General features: G+C 39.0%; 2 protein-coding genes across 8 annotated transcripts in view; one reads left to right on the top strand and one right to left on the bottom strand.

The window, feature by feature from the left end:
- The window catches only part of Polh (DNA polymerase eta), a 36688-nt gene extending 17524 nt beyond the window's left edge, over positions 1-19164 (top strand). For 3 of the 5 annotated variants that reach the window (XM_021721867.3, XM_078019958.1, XM_021721866.3), the window contains 6 exons: positions 971-1074; positions 2923-3042; positions 3797-3920; positions 4667-4732; positions 11580-11749; positions 14334-19164. In XM_021721867.3, the coding sequence (XP_021577542.1) occupies positions 971-1074; positions 2923-3042; positions 3797-3920; positions 4667-4732; positions 11580-11749; positions 14334-15234 (1485 nt within the window). In that variant the 3' untranslated portion in view covers positions 15235-19164. The remainder of the gene's footprint in view (positions 1-970; positions 1075-2922; positions 3043-3796; positions 3921-4666; positions 4733-11579; positions 11750-14333) is intronic. The other 2 variants (XM_078019959.1, XM_021721868.3) reach the window with 2 other exon arrangements.
- Positions 1-20579, bottom strand: part of Gtpbp2 (GTP binding protein 2) — a 40781-nt gene that overhangs the window by 13774 nt on the left and 6428 nt on the right. For 2 of the 3 annotated variants that reach the window (XM_040282719.2, XM_005318637.4), the window contains one exon: positions 19134-20395. The exons of the other annotated variant lie outside the window; for it this stretch is intronic. In XM_040282719.2, coding sequence (XP_040138653.1) covers positions 20219-20395 — 177 coding nt within the window. In that variant the 3' untranslated portion in view covers positions 19134-20218. Of the gene's footprint in view, positions 1-19133; positions 20396-20579 lie in introns of those variants that run through there. 3 annotated transcript variants of the gene reach the window in all.

Here is a 20579-nt window from a genome sequence, read left to right as displayed (position 1 = left end):
TGATATCCCTGGTTGCTGCTCTCTCCCCCACCTCTAATGGGAGAATAGTTGTTAAACTGCCCAGAATTATTTTTTGTTTTTCTGGTTAGATGGAGGTGGGGGGGGGCAGTATTTTCAATGTAATTTAAACCAGACTAAATGTTGTCTAATAGAAGTTCCTAAATAATTTCTGTAATGCAGTTAAAGAATGATTTTATATAAATTATAATTTGCATAAGGATGCCACTGAACTGTGTTACTATTTGAAGAGTTCTCAAGGATTTAAATGTAAATTTTTTCATTTTTAAGTGTTTTTGCTCTTAGAGGATAAATTTGAGCCCAGTCTCTATCACAGATACTAAATTATGGTAATCTGTATTAAATTTAGGAACCAAAACCATTAGGTAGGGTAAAACATTTTATTTTAGCATTTTCATATGGATACACTGAGAAATATATCTATCTTACTTGAGCTTCTTCTGTAGCTTCCCTGGGTTTTAAACCTCTTAAAGTATAGGAAGACTTTTCAAATGTGGTGGTGCTTGCCTATAATCCCAATGACTCATGAGGCTGAGACAGGAGGATCACAAGTTTGAGGCCAGCCTTAGCAAATTACAAAACCTTGTCTCAAAAAATAAAAAGGGCTGGGGATGTACCTCAGTGGTAAAACACCCCTGGGTTCTATCTCCCATTAAAACCCTTCCCACACCCCTCCCCCAAAAAGTGGGAAGATCTCAAAGAATAGATGGAGGCGGAAAAATGACTAGGGGAAAACTGAGAATGGAAGAGATATAGGAAGAATAATGAGGTTAATAATAATAATGGTTCATGTTTTCCACTGAGGATGTTGTAGAACATGAAGTTTCTTTTTTTATTTTGTTCTTAATGTGGAATCATTAGTTTACAGCCCCTGTACTGCCTCTATGTGTGTATCTTAATTTCCTCCAACTCTGCACAGGTGAGTTGACAGTCCTGATTTCCATGTTTCCAGGTCCTGGCAAAACTGGCCTGTGGACTAAACAAGCCCAACCGCCAGACGGTGGTCTCACATGGATCCGTCCCACAGCTCTTCAACCAAATGCCTATTCGCAAAATGTAAGTATTTAGGGAACACCTTAAATTTCACACATACTCAAGAGAAGATGCTCTCTGGTTGTAATTTTTTAGTCCTATAAAGTATCTGAGCAGGGAAAATAGGTACCAGGCTATTAGAAGGAAGACAACACAAACAATTAAAATGTTGAAGCATAGTGAGACTTCTTTTTTTTTTAAGAGAGAGAGAGTTTTTTAATATTTTATTTTTTAGTTTTCGGTGGACATACATCTTTATTTTATTTTTATGTGGTGCTGAGGATCGAACCCAGCGCCCTGCACATGCCAGGCGAGCGCGCGCTACCGCTTGAGCCACATCCCCAGCCCAAGACTTTTTCTTTTATTTTTGTTTTTACTGGGGATTAAATCCAGGGTGTCCTATCACTGAGCTACATTACCAGTCCCTTTTCTTTTTTTTTTTTTTTTTTTGTGGTGCTGGGGATTGAATCCAGGGTCTTGTGCATGCTAGGTAAGCACTCTACCAACTGAGCTATATCTCCAGCCCTACCAGTCCCTTTTCTAATTTTTATTTTTAGACACCTGAGGCTGGCCTTGAACTTATAATTCTCTTTTGCCTCAGCCTCCCAAGTAGCTAGAATTATAGGTGTGTGCCACCATACCTGGCTCTGAAACTTTTTTCTTAATGAATTTTCAATTCTGGATGATCTGTGATCGTCCTATTTTTAAAAAAGATGAACTGAGTTTTAGCTATATTTTTAACTTCCTTCTAGATTTTTTTTTATTCAAGTCTATTCCTATGTTCCAAAAAAAATTTTTTTACTTGCTTTCTCTCCTCTAATATCAAATAAGGTGTTCAGAGCTATTGAATTGCCCCCAACTAGTTATGAAAGAAGACAATTCAAAAGAATAACCAAGTTGTGTGTACCAATTATGTGTTATTGACAAGGGCTTATAATATTATTGAAGAGCACACACAAAAAAAGAAAGTAATCAGAAGGATTTATGAACAGGGCATGCAATTTTGCTTTCAGGTTGGCATATATGGAGAGTCAGCCAAGAATAGTAAATAAAACAGCACTGATTTGGAGAATATTTGTAGCACAAGGAGGGGAGAAAGTGGAAGATATTTTCAGTGAACTAAGATGTGAACTAGTTAATATTAATGAACACAGGTAATGGAAACAGACTCAAAAATTAGGTTAAGACAGATTATAGAGTACTTCAAAGGCCAGGATGGAGAATTTTGACTGTATTCTTAAGTATAAAATGGTTTTATATGGGCATGGTGGTGCACATCAAATAAAAGGAACTAGGGATTGGGTTTGTAATTTTAAGCCTCAAGTAGGACAGTAGATTTTTTTTTTTTAGGACAGTAGATCTTGGACAGCTAAAATTTTTATATATAATTGGCTTATTGCCTAATCAATAACTACTCTTTTGCTTATGCTCTTATTAATCTTCCCCCTAGATCTGAACCTGGAAGAGTATCTGAATTCTCAGAGTCATCTAGTCTGATGCTAGAAAACTAAGAGAGTATAGGACTAGGGCTAGAGATATGGCTCAGTGATTAAACCCCAGGTTTAATCCCCAATACCCCCCAAAAAAATGTTTTAAAAAGAGTATATAGGATTAATATGTGCTCTCATTTTCTCTGAGTTATTTGTTTTTGTTTTTGTTTGAGACAAGTTCTCACTAAGTTTCTGAGGCTGGCTGCAAACTTGTGATCCTCCTGCCTCAGCCTCCGGAGTCACTGTGATTAAAGGCATGAGCCATGGTGCCTAGCTTCTCTGAACTTTTTGAAGAGCTATTTACAGTATCAGAGTTCTTATGTTTGCTGTTAACTAGATATTTATGATCTGATCTGTAAATTCTTTTTTCCCTCGTTGTCAGCCGTAGTCTTGGAGGAAAGCTAGGAGCCTCTGTCATTGAAATTCTAGGGGTAGAATACATGGGTGAACTGACCAAGTTCACTGAATCCCAGCTTCAGAGTCATTTTGGAGAAAAGAATGGGTAAGTGATTCATAATATTTTTTAATCTTTATGGAAATGCTAAGTTCAAATATAGAACCACTTAGTAAAATCTATATCTATCTTTAGTTCAACATTTATTCCTTGAGGCAGTTTCACTAGTTGGTTATTTTTTTTTTTTAAAGAGAGAGAGAGAGAGGAGAGAGAGAGAGAGAATTTTTAATATTTATTTTTTAGTTCTCGGCAGACACAACATCTTTGTTGGTATGTGGTGCTGAGGATCGAACCTGGGCCGCACGCATGCCAGACGAGCGCGCTGCCGCTTGAGCCACATCCCCAGCCCTAGTTGGTTATTTTTGCTTTAAAATACTATATGAGGCCAGGTGTGGTGATGCACGCCTGTAATCCCAGGGGCTTAGGAGGCTGAGGCAGGAAGACTATAAGTTCCAGGCCAGCCTCAACAATTTAGTGAGCCCTAAGCAATTTAGCGAGACCCTGTCTCAAAATTTTAAAAAAGTAAAAAGGACTGGGGATGTGGCTCTATGGTTAAGCATTCCTGGGTTAAATCCCCAGTACCCCCCCACTCCCCCAAAAAATTAGGTGAGGCTCTCCTTCTCAATATATTGCAGTGGGATTAATTTGAGAGAGCTGGAGTTCTCTCAGAGAGGTCAAGTACACTTAAATTTTGGACATTTTTCCTTTTTTTATGAAAAGGATAAAAAGGTAATATAGGTGTTTAGATTAAATAAGAATAATAATTTATTATCATCTTAAATGATTTTATTGGTTTTATTAGGTCTTGGCTCTATGCCATGTGCCGAGGAATTGAACATGATCCAGTTAAGCCCAGGCAACTACCCAAAACCATTGGCTGTAGCAAGAATTTCCCAGGAAAAACAGCTCTGGCTACTCGGGAACAGGTAAGCAGGCATTCTTGATAGAAAATTGCCTCTTTTAAGAGGTAGTGGGTAGATTTTATTTGCTATGTAATCTTTAGCCAGTTAAATGGGAACTTTATAAAGTCTGAAGGAAAAAGGAAGCTTGTGTTCTATTTTGATATTAGTTTAACTTGGGATTTATTACTTGTTTCCATTTCTTCCATCTAAAAAATAAAATAAAATGGAACTGACCAAATTAAATAGAGTTTCTCATTTTTTGGTAGATGGAAACTTGGAAAACCTAGGATATTGTGCCTCAAGTAGGTCTTTTTTTCAATGCTTGGACATACATGAAATTCATTATACCATGCCAGCAGGAAAAGAAAATGAAAATCTTGAACTTAGAGAATACTGAGAAGATTTCTATAATCTGCTTATGGGGGAGGCATTGGTATACAATTCTATTTGGGTTAAAACTGCTCAAATCCTGGCTGGGATTGTGGCTCAGCAGTAGAGTGCTTGTCTAGCATGTGCAAGGCCCTGGGTTCGATTCTCAGCACTACAAAAACATAAATAAGTAAGGGTATTGTCTACAACTAAAAAAAAAATAAATAAATGTTTAAAAAAAAACTGAACAAATCCACTATCTAGTTCTATAATGGACCTGGAATATTCAATTTTTGCAGTGCTGAAGATTGAATCCAGGGCCTTGTGCATGCTAGGCAAGTGCTTTACCCCAACCTCCTTGAGTATTTAAAAGAAGGATTAAAGTTTAAATACTTTTCTAGGTACAATGGTGGCTTTTGCAGTTAGCCCAAGAACTTGAAGAAAGACTGACCAAAGACCGAAATGATGTAAGATTTTCTTTCTTTATTCCTGGAGTAGGCTTTGGGATTTAAATCAGCTTCTCCTTACCTTTTGGAATAGGAACAAAGTTAGAAAAAAATATCAGCCTAGAAAATTTTAAGAAATCTTTTACCTTCTCTTAACATAGGCCCATAAAACTCAACTTGATCTTGAAAAGCCTAGTTCTGTGAACATAAGACCTAACTCTGTCTCTCTCATTATCATTTGCCTCTATGTTTTTAGATTTTCTTATCAAACTTCTGAAACCCTGAATATAGAATGGACTTTCTTCAGAGTGCATAGTCATTGAGCAGGACTCTGAGAGATTGAACCATAAGTTATTGGACTTGGGAGTAGTGCAGTTTAAACCCAGAAAATAAGTCACACATTAGCCATCAGACAATTTCTTTCTTTCTTTGTTTGTATATATGTATGTATGTATGTATTGTATTGTATTGTATTGTATTGTATTGTATTGTATTGAGGAATGAACCCAGGGATACTTAACCAATGAGCCACATCCCCAGCCATTTTTATTTTGAGACAGAGCCATGCTCAGTTGCTTAGAGCCTTGCTAAATTGCTAAGGCTGCCTTTGAACTTTCCTCAGATTTCTGAGTTGCTGGGATTATAGGCATGTGCCACCATGCCCGGCTCTTTGTTCCTTTTAAACAGCTCTATTGATATACTTTATGTGCTGTAAAATCCAGCCATTTCAAGTGTGTAGTTCAGTCATTTTAGTATATTCCAGAGTTGTACAGCTATTCCACAATTGATTATAGAATTGTCATTACCCAGAAAGAATTCCTGTATTTATTAATAGTCATTTTTAATTTCTCCCCTACCTAATCTCAGCCCTAGGTAAACTACTAGTCTGCATTTTGTTTTTATGGATTTAATATTCTGGAAACTTCATATAAATGGAATCATACAATACATATGATTCTTTTGTGACTGGCTTGAAATCTTTTGTTTTTAATTGGTTCTTTTTAGTTATACATGACAATAGAATCTATTTTGATATATTTATACAAGCATGGAATAAATCTTATTCTAATTAGGATCCCAGTCTTGTGGATGTACATGATGGTGAGATTCATTGTGGTGTATTCATATACGTACATAGGAAAGTTATGTAAGATTCATTCCACTGTCTTTTCTATTCCTATCTCCCTCCCTTTTCTTCATTCTCCTTTGTTTAATCCACTGAATTTCTGTTTTCCTGCTTCCCTGGGTTAGTACCCACATATCAAAGAGGACATTCGACCTTTATTTTTTTGGGAGATTGGTTTATTTCACTTAGCAGGTAGTCTCCAAATCCAACCAATTACCAGCAAAATGTCATAGTCATTCTTCTTTATTGCTGAGTAATATTCCTTTGTATATATATATATATATATATATATACCACAATATCTTTATCCATTTATCTGTTGATGGGCATCTAGGTTGGTTTCATAGCTTAGTTGTTATGAATTATGCTGCTATAAACATTGATGTGGCTGCATCATTGTAGTATGCTAATTTTAACTCCTTTGGGTATATACTGAGGAGTGGGATAAGTGGGTCAAATGGAGGTTCCATTCCTAGTTTTTTTTTTTTTAGTTGTGGATGGACACAATACCTGTATTTTGTTTATTTTTTCACATGGAGCAGGGGATCGAACCCAGTGCCTCACACATGCTAGGCAAGCGCTCTACCACTGAGCCACAACCCCATCCCCTATTCCGAGTTTTTTGAGGAATTTCCATACTGCTTTCCAAAGTGATTGCATTAATTTGCAGTCCCACCAACAACGTATGAGTGTACTCATTTCCCCTCATCCTTGCCAACATTTATTGTTACTTGTATTCTTGATAATTGCAATTCTAGTTGGAGTGAAATGAAATCTCAATGTAGTTTTAATTTGCATTTCTCTACTTGCTAGAGATATTGAACAGTTTTTCATATATTTGTCGATGGCTTCTTTTTGAGAAATGTCTGTTTAATTCCTTTGACCATTTATTGATTGCGTTATTTATTTTTTTGGTATTGAGCTTTTTGAGTTCTTTTTTTAAATATTTTTTAAATTCTCTTTTGTAGTTGTAGATGGACAGAATGCCTTTATTTTATTTGTTTATTTACATGTGGTGCTGAGGATTGAACCCAGTGCCTCATGCATGCTAGGAAAGCACTCTACCACTGAGCTATAGCCCCAGCCCTTGATTCTTTATATATCCTGGAAATTAATGTCCTATCTGAGGTATTGGTGGCAAAGATTTTTCTCTCATTCTCCAGGCTCTCTCTTCACTCTTGATTGTTTCCTTTGCTGTGAAGAATCTTTGATTTGATACTATCCCATTTATTGATTTTTGAATTTTTTATTTTATTCCTTGTGCTTTAGGAGTCTTAGAAGTCATGTTGGAATGTTGGGCCTACATTTTCTTCTAGTAGGTACAGGGTTTCTAATCTAATACCTAGGCCTTAGATCTATTTTGAGTTTTGTGCAAGGTGAGAGATGGGTTAAATTTCATTTTCTACATATGGATTTCCTGCACCATTTGTCGAAAAGGCTCTTTTCTCCAATGTATATTTTTGGTGACTTTGACTAGTATGAGAAAATTGTATTTATGTGGGTTTGTCTCTGTGTTCTTCTATTCTGTACCATTGGTCTTCATGACTGTTTTGGTGCCAATAACATGCCATTTTTGTAACTAACTGTGTAGTATAAGATCTGGTATTGTGATGCCTCTTGCTTCGCTATTCTAAGGATTGCTTTGGCTATTCTGGGCCTCTTATTTTTCCAAATGGATTTCATGACTACTTTTTGTATTTCTTTTTTTTTTTTTAATATTTTTTTAGTTGTAGATGAACACAATACCTTTATTTTATTTGTTTATTTTTATGTGGTGCCAGGGATCAAACCCAGTGCCTCACGCATGCTGGGCAAGCCCTTTACCACTGAGCCACAACCCCGGCCCTACTTTTTTTATTTCCATGAAGAACATAACCAGAATTTTAATGGAATTGCATTAAATCTGTATATCGCTTTTGGTAGTATGGCTGTTTTGACCATATTAATTTGCCTACCCATGAACCTGGGAGATCTTCCCATCTTCTTCAGGTTTCTTTTAGTGTTCTATAGAATTTTGTTTGTTTGTTTTGTTTTTTGTTTTTTAGTTGTAGGTGGACACAATGCCTTTATTTTTATTTATTTAATTTTATGGGGTGCTGAGGATCGAACTCAGTGCCTTACCTGTGCTAGGCAAGCACTCTACCATTGAGCCACAACCCTAACCCCTGTTCTATAGTATTCATTGTAGGTCTTTCACCTCTTTTGTTAGATTGATTCCCAAGTGGTATTTTTTGTTTTTGAGGCTATTATAAATGGGATAGTTTTCCTAATTTCTTTTTAAGCTGATTCATCATTGGCGTATAGGAACATGCAATTGATTTATGGGTGTTAATTTTGTTTCCTGCCAGGCATGGTAGTGCACACCTGTAATTCCAGCAGCTTGGGAAGCTGAGATAGGAGGATCTTGAGTTCAAAGCCAGCCTTAGCAAAAATCAGACACTAAGCAATTCAGTGAGACCCTGTCTCTAAATAAAATACAAAAAGGGCTGGGGATATCGCTCAGTGGTCAAGTCTCCCCGAGTTCAATCCCTGGTAACTCACCCAACACCAAAAAAATTTTTTTATCCTGCTACTTTGCGGAATTCATTTATGAGTTCTGTAAGTTTTCTGGTGGAGTTTTTTGAGTATTCTAAATATAGGATCATGTCATCAGCAAAGAGAGATAGTTTGAGCTCCTCTTTTCCTATTTGTATCCCTTTAATTTCTTTTGGACTGGCTTATAATTATTTTTTTTGGGGGGGGGCATACCACATCCCCAGCCCTATTTTGTAATTTATTTAGAGACAGGGTCTCATTGAGTTGCTTAGTGCCTTGCTGTTGCTAAAGCTGGCTTTGAACTCAAGATCCTCCTGCCTCCAACTCCTGAGCCGTTGGCATTACAGCATGCGCCATTGTGCCTGGTCTGGACTGGCTTGAAATCTTATTATTATTATTATTATTTGTAGTTGTAGATAAACAGCATGCCTTTATTGTATTTTTTTTTAATGTGGTGCTAAGGATCAAACCCAATTCCTCATGCATGCTAGGCAAGAACTGTTCCACTGAGCTATAGACTCAGCCCTTTAAATCTTTAACATAATGTTTTCAAAGTTACATATAACAACTGAGATCAAATTCCTCTTTACATTACCTACCAAAAGAACATTCATGACCAATTACAGCTACAAAAGAGCAAACAAGTAGTTTTGGACTATTCTTGACCATTACATTACCTACCTACATTCTTACATCTTTGGTAGGTAATGTAAAGAGGAATTTGATCCCAGCTGTTATTGGGCCTGTGCAACTTTGCCCACTAGGTGTCACTCAGTACTCATCTCTCTATAATCCTCTGGGGCTTTTCTTCCCAATTTCTATCCATTGCGGAGGAGTGGGGGTAGGAAGGTTCCTGAAAATTATACCCAAAAGAATAACTCAAGACAGAAGATCCTGAACCTCCACTGTTTAAAATATTCCAGTTGCTTCCTTTGCCATCTAAGCTCTGTTAAGGATTTATTTATTTATTTATTTAGCCCAAGGAGTCAAACACAGGGCCTTTCACATGCTAAGCAAGCACTCTACCACTACTTTGAGACAGAGTCTCACTAAATTGCCTAGGCTGACCTTGAACTTGCAATTCTATTGCCTCAACTTCCCAAGTAAATTGGGATTACATGCCTGGCTAGAATCTTTTTTTTTAAATCTATAAATATAATGATCTAGTTTCTTGTCTCTCACCTTTTCTTCTCATTTATTCTGCTGTAGTGTCTACTTCACTGGCTTCTTTCCCTTTTATCTAATACACCAGTTAAGATCTCACCGTAACACTTTTGCATTTCCTGTTCCTTTGCCTCAGAGAATCTTTCTTTGCTCATATTGGTTTGTGTGCGTGTGTGTACCAAGGATTGAACCCAGTCCTTTTTAAGACAGGGTGTTGCTAAGTTGCTATGGCTGTGTGTGGGTGTGTGTGTGTGTACACATCAGGGATTGAACACATTCCTTTTAAATTTTTGAGAAGCTGGCTTTTTTATTATTATTTTAATGGTACTGGGGAATTCATGCATGCTAGGCAAGCTCTCTACCACTGAGCCTACATCCCCAGCCTTTTTTATTTTTTTGATATAGGGTCTTACAAAGCTGCTAAAGCTGGCCTCCAACTTGGAATCCTCCTGCCTTGGCTAATACCTATAATCCCAAGTAGCTGGGATTTGAATCCCATCATGCTCAGCTCTCTGTAGTAATTTTCATTACTTGCCTTCTTTTTTTTTTTAATATTCTTAAGCTTAAGTGGATACAATTTCTTTATTTTACATTTATATGGTGCTGAGATCAAATCCGGTGCCTTGTGAATGCTAGGTGAGCACTCTTACCACTGAGCCACAACCCCAACCCTGCTTCTTGTTTCTTATATGCAGCTCCTATTACAATGTAAAATCCATGAGGTTCTGGACTTTATTTGTTCTCTCTTGCATCTCCTGGTATTGCCTAGATATAATAATAGGCACTCAATTATAGTTGTATCTTTTTCATCAACAAGGGTTTATTTGTAATTGCCAATTTATATTCTCTCAAGATATGCAAATCTCATAAATGTTATTTTCACCCTGCCACAGGAACATTTCTTCTCACTAGCATATTTTTTTGTACCAGGGATTGAATCCATGGGTGCTTGACCACTGAGTCACATCCCCAGCCCTTTTTATTTTTTGAAACAGGGTCTTACTAAGTTGCTTAGGGCTTCACTAAATAGTTGAGGCTGGCCTTGATTTATCGCTTTCTGCTTCAGCCTCCCAAACCACTGGAATTACAGGCATGCCCCATGTCCAGCTCATCTTTTGATTTTTGCTGGGATCCTTTTCACTTTCTTATATTTCCATGTCTTTACCTTTATTTTGGTTTGATGAACATCAACAGTATTCAGATGTTTAGACTTAACTGAAAAGTAGTAAATGGTCTTGCTCTTTAGAGGTTTTACCATTCTGTGTCGAGGTACCAGTAGAAATTTCAGCTGCTTTTAGCATAAAAGCAACAGGGCAGAAAAAAGACAAAGGACTTGATTGGAAACTAGAACCACTACTCATTGGTGACATCCTGACTTTCAGACAATTACTTTCCTAAACTCTTTTTCAGTAATAAAATAGAATGTAATACTGTAGTATTTTGTTATAATCTTGCTTATGCACCTGAAAAAAATTCAAGAGAGTTCCATTTTCATTTTTTTCTGTCCTGTTCCCATTACTTGTCAAAATATCCTAGATATTTTAATATCCCATCACCCAAATTATGTCTTGTCTGATTACTTCTTACATCCAGAAATAGCACAAACTTTTTTGTGTGTGGAATCACATAATTGGATTTAAAAAAATATTTTTTTTAGTTGTAAATGGACACAATACCTTTATTTTATTTATTTTTATGTGGTGCTGAGACACAACCCAACCATGTGATTGGATTTTTACTCAGAAAACGTGATTGTAATGTATAAATTCTATACTATTAATACAATATATGAAAACAGGGATTGTCTTTGCATCTCTCATAGTACCAAACATGTGCAAAGTAAGAACTCTAATGAATATACAAAATGGAATAAAAGAGCCTCATGTTTTGCTTAGTGACAGTTTATTCTTCACTTAGTTGAAACTTTGTTTCTAAACCAGTCTTTTACCCTGGTTCTTTTAATTCCTCCCATGTAGTTCAGTATACAGAATCCAGATGCTCTTGATAACTTTATTTCTAGTCCCAAATCTTTTCTACCCACAGAATGACAGAGTAGCCACACAGTTGATTGTAAGCATTCGTGTACAAGGAGACAAACGTCTCAGCAGCCTGCGCCGTTGCTGTGCCCTTACCCACTATGATGCTCACAAGATGAGCCACGATGCTTTTGCTGTCATCAGAAACTGTAATACTTCTGGAATCCAAACTGAGTGGTGAGTTGTGTTTTTTTTTTTTTTTTCTAAGTCTCTTCTGAAAAAGAGACTTATCCACTTATTCCGTCTTGGCTCTAAAATTAGTGGGCATCCAAACTCTTTCATCTGAGGTAGGCTCCTTATGACTCAGATTAGCAACACTTATTAGAATATACTTGGGAACTTCACTCTCAAGTGCTTGGTTGTCCCATCTTTTTTGGGGGGAGGGGCGGGGGGTACTGGGGATTGAACTCAGGGGCACTTGACCACCGAACCACCTCCTCAGCCCTATTTTGTATTTTATTTAGAGACAGCGTCTCACTGAATTGCACGCAGCACCTTGCTTTTGCTGAGGCTGGCTTTGAACTCGTGATCCTTCTGCCTCAGCTTCTCAAGTCACTGAGATTATAGGCACGTAGCACTGCACCCAGCTGCTTAATTGTTCCATTTTTTTTTTAATATTTATTTTTTAGTTTTAGGTGGACACAATATCTTAATTTTTATGTGGTGCTAAGGAGTTTCTCACGCATGCCAGGAACACGCTACCACTTGAGCCACATCCCCAGCCCTGACTGTTCCATCTTAAAAGCAGCTTTTGTATTTAAGAAAGTGACTTTGGTTTATTGATTATCTATAACATCCCAGTTTAGCTGCAAGCTCCACTGGTGTTATATCAAAGGTCATATTCATAATAAACTTCCTTTGGTCATTAAGTATAGCCAAATAGATGATAATTTTCAGGATTGGAATCCTTATTAAATACAGCCTATTAAATACAGTTGTACACTAAGATAATTAAAAAATAACATTTATCATTAAGTTATCTAAATATGGGCTGGGGATGTGGCTCAAGCGGCAGCGCGCTCGCCTGGCATGCCTGCGGCCTGGGTTCAATCCTCAGCACCACATACAAACAAAGATGTTGTGTCTGCCGAGAACTAAAAAATAAATATTAAAAATTCTCTCTCTCTCTCCCTCTTAAAAAAAAAAAAAGTTATCCAATATATGTATAGATCTATAATTTGTTGGAGTTACACAGAACCAAGTGATATATGAAACCTTATTTGAAAGTTGACAAACCATAACATACTCCTCACCAATAATGTGAAAATTATTGAACAGGGAGGCATCAACATTATCTGAGATGGTCCCAAAGTATGAAATCTGAAGATAGTGAGATTTCATCATAATAACTTTAAAATAACATTTATTCTTTGCTTCATTGAGGAGTGAATCTGTACATACAACTGTGCCTCATGTTCTGAAATACAGCTCATGAAAATTTTATTAAGGTAATTAGATATAATGAAGAACTTTATGACAGGAATTTCCTGAAATATTGGAAACTGGGATTGGTAACCAAAAGCAGTTGTAGAATTTCATTCTGGAAAGTCTGTCTGGGTTAAGAAATGCGCTATTTAGGGGCTGGGGTTGTGGCTCAGTGGTAGAGTGCTTGCCTCGCATGTGTGAGGCCCTGGATTCAATTCTTAGCACTGCATATAAATAACTAAAAAAAAAAATTAAAAAAATATATATATAAAAATTTAAAAATAGAAGAATGGGCATGATTTTAATCCCAGTGACTTGGGAGGCTGAGGCAGGAGGATTACAAGTTCAAGGCTAGCCTCAGCAATTTAGTAAGAACCTGCCTCAAAATTTAATTTTTAGGGGCTGGGATGGTGGCTCAGCAGTAGAGCGCTTGCCTAGCATGTGCAAAGTCCTGGGTTTGATCCTCAGCACCACATTAAAAAAAATAATAAGATATTGTGTCCAACTACAACTAAAAAATATTTTTTTTTAAATTTAATTTTGGGTTGGGGTTGTGCCTCAGTGGTAGTGCGCTTACCTGGCATGCATGAGGCACTGGGTTCGATTCTCGGCACCACAAAATAAATAAAATAAAGGTCCATCAACAACTTAAAAAAAAAAAGTTGACCGCGGATGCTGGATATAGTGGCATGTAGCTAAGGAACCTGAGGCAGGGGGATCACTAATTCAAAGCTGGTTTAAAGATTTAACAAGGCCTTAAGCAACTTGGTGAGATCCTGTCTCAAAATAAAACATAAAGGGCTGAGGATATTGCTCAATGGTTAAGCACCCCTGGGTTCAATCCTTGGTATCTACATCCCCAGTCTTTTTAGTGGTAAAGTACTGTGGTTCAATCCCCAATACCCCAAAATGAATGAATGAATAAATAAAAACATGAGAATGTCTACAAAGCTTACTTTTCAAGTGTTTCTAGTCTGAATATTCTAAAGCATTTCATTTCTGTTATTCTGAATAAAATTACTTGCCCCAACCCTGAATTATAGCAACTTTTTCAGCTGTCTTATAAAATAATAATACCTAGCTGGTTCCTAAGGTGGTCCCAGACAAGCAATATCAGCATCAGCTAGGAAACTAGTTGAAATTAGCAGAAATTCTCTGTTCATCCCAGGTACTATGTTAATACAATATATAATAAAGTTTGAGAAACACTCAACATTAAGGAATAACTTCCTCTTGTGGCAGAACTAGAATACCAGTCCCTTATGAACTGAATCTATATAAGCTCTGAAACTAGTGACCTGTCGTTAATCTCCTTATTCTTTTCCTTTGTATACAGGTCCCCTCCACTCACAATGCTTTTCCTCTGTGCTACCAAATTCTCTGCCTCTACAACTTCATCTTGCACAGACATCACCATGTTCTTGAGCGGCAACTCAAGCTCTCTGCCAAAGATGCCAGTTACCAGCTCAGAAGCTAAGACCCAGGGAAGTGGCCCAGCAATAACAGCCACTAAGAAAGCAACCACCTCTCTGGAGTCATTCTTCCAAAAAGCTGCAGAAAAGAAAGCTGCAGAAAAGCAGAAAGTCAAAGAAGCTTCATTTTCATCTTTTAGTGCTACTACTCAGGCCCCCATGAGCAATTCAACATCCAAGCCCTCATTTTTTCAAATGCGTCATACTACAGGAACCGAGTCCTTCTTCAAGCAGAAAAGTTTGCTTCTAGAGCAGAAACAGCATATTAATTCTTCAGTTTCTTCCCCTCCACAAAACCTTCAGTCCAACTTTAAAGGGTTAACAAATCATTTCCCAGCAGAATATTCAGATGTTGTCCCTGTTTGTAAAGGAGCATTGAAGCTAGACTCCTCCAAAGAAGTTTCTACAGAGATTGATTTAGCCCAGAACAGCTCAAATATCCTTACATTTTTAGCTTCCAAGTCTGTGGAGGTAGCCCCAAAGGTAGCTACCACCCCTAGTCTTCTAGCTGCTGAGGACCAAGTGCCCTGTGAGAAGTGTGGCTCCCTGATATTAGTATGGGAGATGCCAGAACATATGGACTATCATTTTGCAGTGGAGTTGCAGAAATCATTTTTGCAGCCCCATTCCTCAAAACCCCAAGTTCTTTCTGCTATGACTCAAGGCAAAAGAAATTCCAAGAGCCCTTTGTCCTCCAGTAATAAACGCCCCAGGCCTGAGGGCATGCAGACATTGGAATCATTTTTTAAGCCATTAACACATTAGTGCTGCCCTCAGGCTTGCTGAAGGAATTTAATATTTTATCCACTGCCTGAAAGGTGCAAGTAAGGAAATCCATAACAATGAAATTTTTAGTTTAAAAAATAATTATGTTAGGTACTGGGTTAAGGTCCTATCTCTTCTCATGGGATTTTAATCCCATTGCTGATAGCCTCCCAAGTTAGGATGTTTACAGTTCTGAGGAAGGAGGATTACCAATTTGAGGTGAGCCTCAGCAATTTAGCAAGACCCTGTCTCTTTAAAAAAATAAAAAGTGTGGGGGGGAGGCCAGGGGATGTTGTAGATCAATGGTAAATAGCCCCTGGTTAAGTTCTCAGTCTCCCCTATCCCCACCAAATTGTAAAAAATTCATCCTTTTTGTTTTTAAGGTGTCACACAGCAAAAAGCGTGTGGGCTTGGAACCTATGAGACCTGATCCCAAACTTTCTTCTGCCTCAATTTCTGAGTATAGCTTTAAGCAAGTTACTTCAGTTCCTCAACTGAAAAACTGAGATAATTACCTTAGAGATTATAGAAGATGTTCCACCTGTAATGGCAGCTACTGGGGAGGCTAAGGCAGGATGATCATAAGCTCAAGACCAGCCTCAGCAATTTAGCAAGACACTGTTGCAAAAAATAAAAGAGGTAGGGGATATAATCCTCTGAGTTCTATTCCTGGTACCACAAAAAGACAAACACACACACTGGCTTAAAAAGAAACTGAGTAAAAATGGTTAAAAAAAACAAAACTGGCCTTAATCCTAGTGAATCAGGAGGCAGAGCAGGAGGATCACAAATTCAAAGTCAGCCTTAGCAACTTAGTGAGACCCTTTCTCAAAAAATGCTATAATCCCAGGGGCTCAAGTCTGAGACAGGACTGGAAGTTCAAAGTGAGTCTAAACAACTTAGTACCAGAAGTTTAAAAAAAAAAAAAAAAGCGGTGGGGTGCGGGGAGAGGGGAAGGATTGGGGCTGAGGATGTGACTTAGTGGTTAAGTGTCCCTGGGCTCAATCCCTAAACCAATCCAAAATCTTCCTACCTTTGCAACAGTTCAGACAATGCCTGAGGACTTGAAACCCTGAAAGTGGTAACTAGTTTAGGGAGGGCTCTTCATATAAAAGCTGCTAGATTACCACCTAATTTCATACAAGTAAAGCTATTAGCCTATTTTAGCTACTGGCCCTTATACCTCTACATTTTATTCTAACGTAGAATGAGATTGCTCCTGTGCTAGTTCAGAAAGCCTGTTTGGATAAGTCACAATCAAGATCATCTCTAGAACCTTGCTATTCCCCAAGAACAGCATCACCAAGAAACAATCAAGACCTATATATTAAGACCTCCCAATGTGTGTCATTTTAGAAATGCTAATCTAGAAAATACTAGAGAATATTTCCTTAACACTGAGTGCAAATTTAAGAGGTAAATGCTTGCTTGGGATTTTAGGGTCACTAGTATGTTGATCTCTTCTTATTAAAGTATAAGTGTTTAGGGCTATTATAGCTTTTGAACTTGTCCATGCTTATAGTATTGGGGATGGGGTGCTATGGGTCCATCTAGGGCCTTCAACATACCAGACAAGCACTCTTTCTCTGAGCCACATCCCAGTTCTTTTGAGTTTCTCTGAAAACAGAAACCTTGAATTATACATGGAACCAACTGAAAATGATGTGGTAGGTTACGGGGGCATGGGGACTGAACCTAGGGGGTGCACCTACCACTGAGCTACATCCATAGCCCTTTTTTTTTAGACAAGGTCTAAGTTGCCCAGGGTTGGCCTTGAACGTGTCTCAGCCTGCCTCAGCCTCTGGAGTCACTGGTGCCATAGCTTACCAAGTACTAAATATTTGTATATACAAATCATCTTATACTTTTTAACTTATTTTTTTAATTAGACTTGTATTTAATTTGTTTGAAAACCACAGGATCTAGCAAGAAACTGTTTTTTCCTTTTCTAAGGGAACTCACAGTAATTCACTGGGTACATTGCTTTTTCTCTACTAGATTTGTAGTTTCTTAAAGGCAGGAATTCTTCACAGTGCCTTGCACATAACAAGTGCTTAATATTCCTTGGTTGAATATCTGGGACAATAAAAAGTTACAAACTCCTTCAGGATCTGCCTTATACACTTTATCCCCCTAAATGTTCCATTAACATAGCAGAGTGGCTCACTAGTTCCTGGAGATGGATACTAAGTACTGAGACATGATTTTCCAACATTTCCCTTCTTAATCTAGAAAAGATAAGTAAAAACAAGGTGAAGCTTCTTTTTTGCTGTTCAATAGATCAAACTGAATAAACTTTTGTACAGAAATGTGATGTGGTAGAAACAGGCCCAACTGTAGAAGTTTCATTGAACTTCTACAGGGTAGGGGAGGGTGGCTAGTAGATGACCAATAGTAATACTTACAGCACAACTTGTGTTTTCTTGGAAATCCTAGCCCTAACCCAGTTTGAGCTGTGAAGGGGAGAGCAGACAGGCGTGCAAAGGTCAGTGCTAGGGGGAGAGCTATATTAAGTTTTGCTGCATATATCCTTTCCTTCTTCACTATCAGCAAATGTTCAAAAAGAAGTAAACACTCTTAGCTCCTGATATAGAAGGAAGTTCTTTAACCACAGCCTCTTAGTAACACGTTAAGTATTTTAAGCAGCAGCTGTCCCTGAGTGGTAGCTATTTAATACTTTAGAAGCGGAATGCCACATAGGACCTTGGGCCACATATATCATTATATTTCTTTGCCAGGGTTAGTGCCCAAATGTAGTCCCTGTTTTCTGCAGTTTATTTTAGCCTTAGGCCCTGTTTCTTTACCCATAACATGAAAATATAGAAATAGGAAGAGGGAGTGAGGTTTGGCCAGGTGGCTCCCACAGCTCCAAGAATCTAGTTTAGGTTCTACAAACCTGAAAAGTGTGCCTAATTACTTGCCAGGCAGGGCGGTGCATGCCTATAATCCCAGCAACTCGAGAACTGAGGCAGGAGGATCATAATTTAGGCCAGCTTCAGGAATTCAGACCCTGTTTCAAAATAAGAAGGGCTAGGGCTGGGGATGTGGCTCAAGCGGCAGCGCGCTCGCCTGGCACGCCTGCGGCCCGGGTTCGATCCTCAGCACCACATACCAACAAAGATGTTGTGTCCGCCGAGAACTAAAAAATAAATATTAAAAATTCTCTCTCTAAAAAAAAAAAAAATAGGAAGGGCTAGGGGGCTGGGGATATACCTCAGTTGGCAGAGTGCTTGCCTCGCATGCACAAGGCCCTGAGTTCAATTCCCAGCACCATACGCACACACACACAAAAAGAAGGGTTAGGGATGTTGCTCAGTGGTCAAGCACCTCTGGGTTCAATCCCCAATACCACCAAAAAAAATAATTTTTTTTTAACCAGCTGGCATTCTAATCTCCAAATCTGATTAAATCTGTCCTTACCACTGAGCTGCTAACAAGTATTGAAGTCTTCAAATATAGTATAGCTGCCTATTTGAGCTGAAAAGCTGTTTAGCTTTGCTTACTCAAAGAACTATGAAAAGCAGGAGAGAACATGGACCCAATGTGTGGGAGAAGGCTGGACACTGTGGCACATGCCTGTAATCTCAGTGGCTTGAGAGGCTGAGGCAAGAGAACTGAGTTTAAAGCCAGCCTCAGTAACTTATTGAGGCCCTGTCTCTTAAATATAAAATAGGGCTGGGGATTGTGGCTCAGTGGTTAAGCGCCCTTGAGTTCAATCCCTGGTACCAAAACAAACAAAAGACCAATATGTGAGAGAGAGGAAAAGAATGGCAAATGAGATATAGGATGAATCTTTTCCCCATTCAGGGCTCAGCAATGATAGGGTTTCACTTGTCTCTAATCCTAGAGAGGAAGCTAACTCTGTAAGCTGAACCTGTGTCTTAAGCATAAGTACAGTATACTCAATAAAACATTTTTTATTCTTTACAATATATATGTGTACTTAAATATATATATATATACATATATATATATATGCAGAGAAACTTCAATCAACAAATCCCTGAGTCCATGGGAACCCAGGACACTAATAAATGGAAAGGAGGGAGTCCATGCCTAAAGAGTAGGAAATATGGCAACATTTTTCCCTTTCCTCCTGGTTCCCTGCGATAGAGGGAAGGGTATGGTCACTACAAATTACTGAAATGAGAAAGTTTATATGGGTGCAAGAAGTGGGGTTGAGGATGGTAGGATGTGGAACTGTGGGTCAGGTCCCCCAGCCACCAGTCTGGGGGGGAAAAAAACCACTATTTGATGAAAGTCAGATGATTGCAGAGAAAAGGACAAGACTGACATGCAGCTGGCCTTTGGTATGCCAAGTCTTAGCTTGGCAGCCCCACGCCTGGACCAGCATAATAAATAGCACCTGTGGGGCTTATCAGAGGAGCTGGGGAAATGGCCCTGCGGGAAGAAAGGAAAGGAGATAAAGCTCAGGAACAGGCCTTGGGTCTCAGCACAGAGTGGGAGCACTGCCATTTGCTGTTCCTGTGCCATTTCTTCAGACCCTGGGCCACCAGATGGCCAAGAGCAATGTCTTTTGTCCACAGTCAGGTAGAGATGGGCAACTTACGTGGCCTTGAGAACGAGGTATAGAAAAAGGAGTGCTTTCGAGGACCACCCCAGTTGTGACAATTCCTGAAGTGCAGGGATCATACTGGTGAGTCACAACCAGTCCTGGGAGTGGGGCCAAGGTGGCTGTAGTCAGCTCCCTCCAGTAGACAGGCCATGGAGTTGCCAGGATTGAGCCAACCAGGTGGGCACACAGCTGCTGAACACTGCCCTGATTTCTGTCTTCTCCCTCAGGACTGCCCCTCCCTGGCCAACCAGGCTTGACACCTCTCCAAAGGTGGCAGGAAGCAAATGGCAGAGGGCACCCTCTCTCCCTAGCCTATTAACACACAAAGCTGCCAACAGGGGGCAGCATGGCCAGAAGTCACCTTATATATTGTAGGGGCAGCAATAGAGCTGTCACTGCCTGGAGGATTCAGAAACCCATATTGGCCTGGGCTTCTCCTGCTGTAATGGCTTGCACATCAGTGACATGGCCGATGCCCTTGGTGACACCCTCCCGGAACAGCAGTTTGGCGCCCACCTTCAGGTACTCTGGGTGTTTCAGGAAGCGGAAACGTACAACTGCCTTCTCCCCTGTCCGCAGCTTGTCCTGCAGCAGATAAGCAGTCACTGCCCTGGCCAGTGCCTCCCATCCCATTCTCTACTAGCATTGGCTCTCCACCCTCAGGACCTATGGGTGGGCTGCTTCCCACCCTAAGTAAGGCTTTTTTGTTTCCTTCATGGGATCAGGGAGCTCTGCCAAGTCTGAGATTGGGCTTCCCTCCCTTCTGGAG

This window comes from Ictidomys tridecemlineatus, chromosome 8 (genome assembly GCF_052094955.1).
Source record: "Ictidomys tridecemlineatus isolate mIctTri1 chromosome 8, mIctTri1.hap1, whole genome shotgun sequence".
NCBI lineage: Eukaryota > Metazoa > Chordata > Mammalia > Rodentia > Sciuridae > Ictidomys > Ictidomys tridecemlineatus.
The sequence above is the reverse complement of the archived record's forward strand: the minus strand, read 5'-3'. Positions and strand labels throughout refer to the sequence as shown.